Source organism: Frankliniella occidentalis, unplaced genomic scaffold, assembly GCF_000697945.3.
Source record: "Frankliniella occidentalis isolate FOCC.00 unplaced genomic scaffold, Focc_3.1 Scaffold316, whole genome shotgun sequence".
NCBI lineage: Eukaryota > Metazoa > Arthropoda > Insecta > Thysanoptera > Thripidae > Frankliniella > Frankliniella occidentalis.
The window spans coordinates 58,483-62,265 of record NW_026267441.1 but is presented as its reverse complement, the minus strand read 5'-3'; the positions used below and the strand labels follow the sequence as shown (position 1 = coordinate 62,265).

Sequence of the window (3,783 nt, the reverse complement as noted above, 5' to 3'; positions counted from 1 at the left end):
ATGGAACTCCGTGGTTGATCTCCTGAATGGATTTTTAAACTACTATTGATAGCAAGTTGATAGTGGTCCGACAAGGAATCATACTAATGCATTGCTACATGCTAGGAGGGAAGTTAATTTCTTTTTGTTTGCACACCGAGCCAGACTAGTAGGTTTGAATAAGCCGTAGGTTTGGCAAAGTGGAAGTTCACAGGTTTAATTAAGTTGAAATTATTTAGAATTTGTTCATTTATTTATCAACAATGTTTAAAAGTAGAGTCAGTCAATCAATTTGTACGTTAACGTCCAAGTGTATTGTATGAAGTTCAAGGCGAAGCTCTTGTGATTGTTAAAATTTTCTGGGCATTTTTAGGGAAGGGTTCTAAAAAGAAGGGAGTAGTGTAGTATTATGGTAACATTAACCTAACCAGGTTACAGCAGAATACCCTCAGTCACGGCCACTAGTAATCACTATGAAAGCGACACCTACACTCAGACCCCTGAACCATTAATTGTTTTACGATCGCCTTGTTCTTCTTGTTGTTATGCCAAACACCGAATAGAGGCGCGAGCCTTTGACTCGTCGCCATTTACCACTCATGCGATCTGTTGTTCACATGATCTTGGCTCTCCCAAAACCCCAATACTACAGTACTAAGGAATTTCTTTCTGAATAATTTTAAAGTTTTTCTAAAATGTATTTTCATTCGTTCTAGTCCTCTTTCATGCTATTCGGAAGGACTCAGCATTGATATAGGAGGATTTAAATTCTCCAACTACCGGTAGTCCCATTTCAAAAGCCAATTCATTCAATGATAGTAATGCAGGCAGCAGATCAGGGAATGATGGAACTCAAATAGATCAATTACAAAGGTAATATACCACATTTAAAAATTTCATCAAATCTATCTATCTGTCTATGAATAATGAATGAATAATTTGGTTGAGGAGTAAGGGATTTTAGATACTGAAACATGGACTTTTTTTCATTTTTAGAAAAACAACCAATAATGAATTAGAGCAGTCACTTGGAGACATGGACAGTATTAACAGCAAACTTGGTATGTGCTGTAGAAGTAATCTACTTTTAGTTTTTCTGGCTAACATCAATTGCGCTCCTAACCTGAGCTCACTATTTTCAGCATATCTGGAATCAGATGTTGTCGAGATTAAGAAGCAGTGTGCCTCCAATGGTACCAAACTCACAGAGTTAAGTTTAAATGTAGCACGCCTCTTGCGTCAACATTTACCTGGCCAGAAAGCCATCACACTGCCAGCAGGTTTAACAGATAAGATTGTACCTGTCAACACATTGGATGGAGTGGACATTTTTTCTGAGTGGCTGAGCCAACCTTTAAACTGGGATGCTATGGTGGGTTCTCTTAAATTTTATCTTGATCCTTCAACCTGTAAGAAATGAATATGTCAGAGAAGTTTGAAAACTGTTTTCTGTCTGCATAGATTGATTATTGGTCGAGTCGATAGAACTAAAGCTGAGACTGGAACTGAAACAAACTCGGCCATAGCTAACATTGGGAGGGTGTCCGCCCGGTGGGCCCAGCTCGTGAGCCCCCTGAAGCTGACAACATTGAAATGTCAAAACATTGTTCTCAACATTTTTACATTCAAAAAAATTTAAGGCCCGAATGTGGACGTTACTAAACAGATCCCTGTAAAGCTATGTAGGGAAAATATAAATTGTAGGCTAAAATGAAAGGTGATGTGGCTATTCGATGTGCACAATGTGCTGTAGGGGCATTGCACAGTTGGTTGCAGTGGAGTACACTTCCCCCTCCCTAGCGACGGCCACGGCCTCCCCGGGCAGGAAAAGAGATTAGCAGAACATTAACCTCTTTCAATCGTGTGAGACGTACGTGGCGAGCGCGCGTCATCACAGTGCCGACGTCCTAACCTCTTCTCGCACGTGTGGGATGGGCAAGTCCAGGAAGACTCGAAAAAAGCTCCGGGCCCAAGATGATTTTACGTCTGCTGGAAGCGATGGCGACATGGATCCCGGCGGTGCCCTCGTTGACATGGGCCCACCCTCTAAAGTCATCGGATACGAGGATTTCCAAACTCCACTCCCGCTGGTGCCCGAGGGAGATCGGCGTCGACCTGTCGGCCCGGGTTCCGGGAATCTCTCCCGGGCCTCCTCTGATCTCATCGACAGCGGCTCCTCATCTGAAGACGACGACAGGGACCTCCGGCGAAAATCGCCCCCGCCTCCACCAGAAGTTCAGGTGCTGTCCTACTCAGCCACAGACCCCGGGCCGTTCGTCGTGGTAGTCAGCTGCGAGGAACGGAACATCTCCGGTCTCTACCCCCTGGCCGTGGGCCGTCGCTTCTCTTTTCACCATGTTCACCCTTCTGATGTGTGCAAGTCTGGCCGCGGCCGGGTCAATGTCATCCTGCCCTCCGCCGCCGAAGCCAACAAGCTCTTGGCTCTTGCCCCCCAGCTGGGGCGTGACGACGGCTGGTCCCTCTCCTTGCCCCAGTCGCAACAGCCTGTCTCGTATGGTGTCATCAGGCGTCTCCCTCCATCCATCGAGCTTGCGGACATTGTCGTCGGTGCGGAGGCGTCGAACGGAGTGCGCGTCTCTGAAGCCGTCCAGCTGCGTCGGCGCGCCTCGGATTCTTCTGGTGCTCCAGTTTGGGTTCCATGTAACTCCTGGAAAGTCAAGTTCAACTCCCGGGACCGCCCGGACAAGCTTCGTCTGTATGGGTGTGTCATCCCCGTGGAGCCCTACGTCTTTTCTGTTACTCAGTGCGACCAATGTTTTATGTTCGGCCACCCCAAGAAATACTGCAAGGGCCGGCCTCGGTGTGGACAGTGCGGGGATTTTGCACACGACGAGGGCGCCACGTGCCCAGCCAAGACCCCTTCCTGCCGCAACTGCAAAGGGCCCCAGCTCTCCTGGGACCCCACCTGCCCTCGTCGTCAGGAAGAGCGAGACATCAAGACCGTCATGGCAGCTGACAACATCTCCTATGCCGCCGCGGTGCAGCGGTCTCTGGTGCAGTCTCCTGCGCCCCTCAAGGCGGGTCCTTCCCTCCAAGCTCCACCCTCTGGCGGCCCTGGCGCCCCTGGCGCGGGCGTGCCTCCCCCCCGCCCTCCAGCCGGGGGGTGGCCTCCACTTGCGCCGAGTGCTACCCCCGCCCTGGATGAGAAGACTGTCCTGGACCTCATTGTACGCCTGCTGGCACAACTGCTGGAACGACTGTCTCCGCTTCTTCCCAGCACGTCCTCCACTACTGCCTCGCTCTCCGCCGTGCTGGCGGAGGCCGCCGGCGCAGTGCTCCGCGGGGCACCAACTGGTGAGTCACTCACGAACGCCCAGGGGTAGGCAGGGGCTTCCCCTCCTCTCCTTTTTCATCCTTTCCTGGAACGCTCGCGGGCTGGCTGGCAAACAAGCTGATTTCCTCCGGCTTCTGGAGGATGAGAACGTTGACGTGACAGCAGTGCAAGAGGCGAAGACGTACTTTGACCAATACCGTCTGGGCGATTTTGAACTGGTTCAAACGTGCATCCCTTGTGGACAGGTCTCGGCCCTCTTCCTCCGAAGCCAACGGCCTCGTCATCCTCAACGGGGCTGTAACGAGGATCGGGACCACTGGCCAGCAGGACTCTATCATTGACTTAGCGGTAGTGTCTGCCGCCTTCGCCCTCTCGGCCTCCTTCGACGTCCTGCCTGACTCGCACGGGAGCGACCATCTTCCTCTCCGAGTCTCACTCGCCTTGGGCCCGGACCAGGACCCTCAGCTAGAAGCGTTTCATTCTACGCGCCGCTGGTTGGGGGGGGGGGG

General features: G+C 51.3%; 1 protein-coding gene across 1 annotated transcript; it reads left to right on the top strand.

The window, feature by feature from the left end:
- Positions 1-1,669: 1,669 nt before the first annotated feature.
- Positions 1,670-3,323, top strand: LOC127751038 (uncharacterized). The gene has a single exon (XM_052273940.1). The coding sequence runs from the start codon at positions 1,911-1,913 to the stop codon at positions 3,321-3,323; it is 1,413 nt and encodes a 470-aa protein (XP_052129900.1). The 5' UTR covers positions 1,670-1,910.
- Positions 3,324-3,783: the final 460 nt, after the last annotated feature.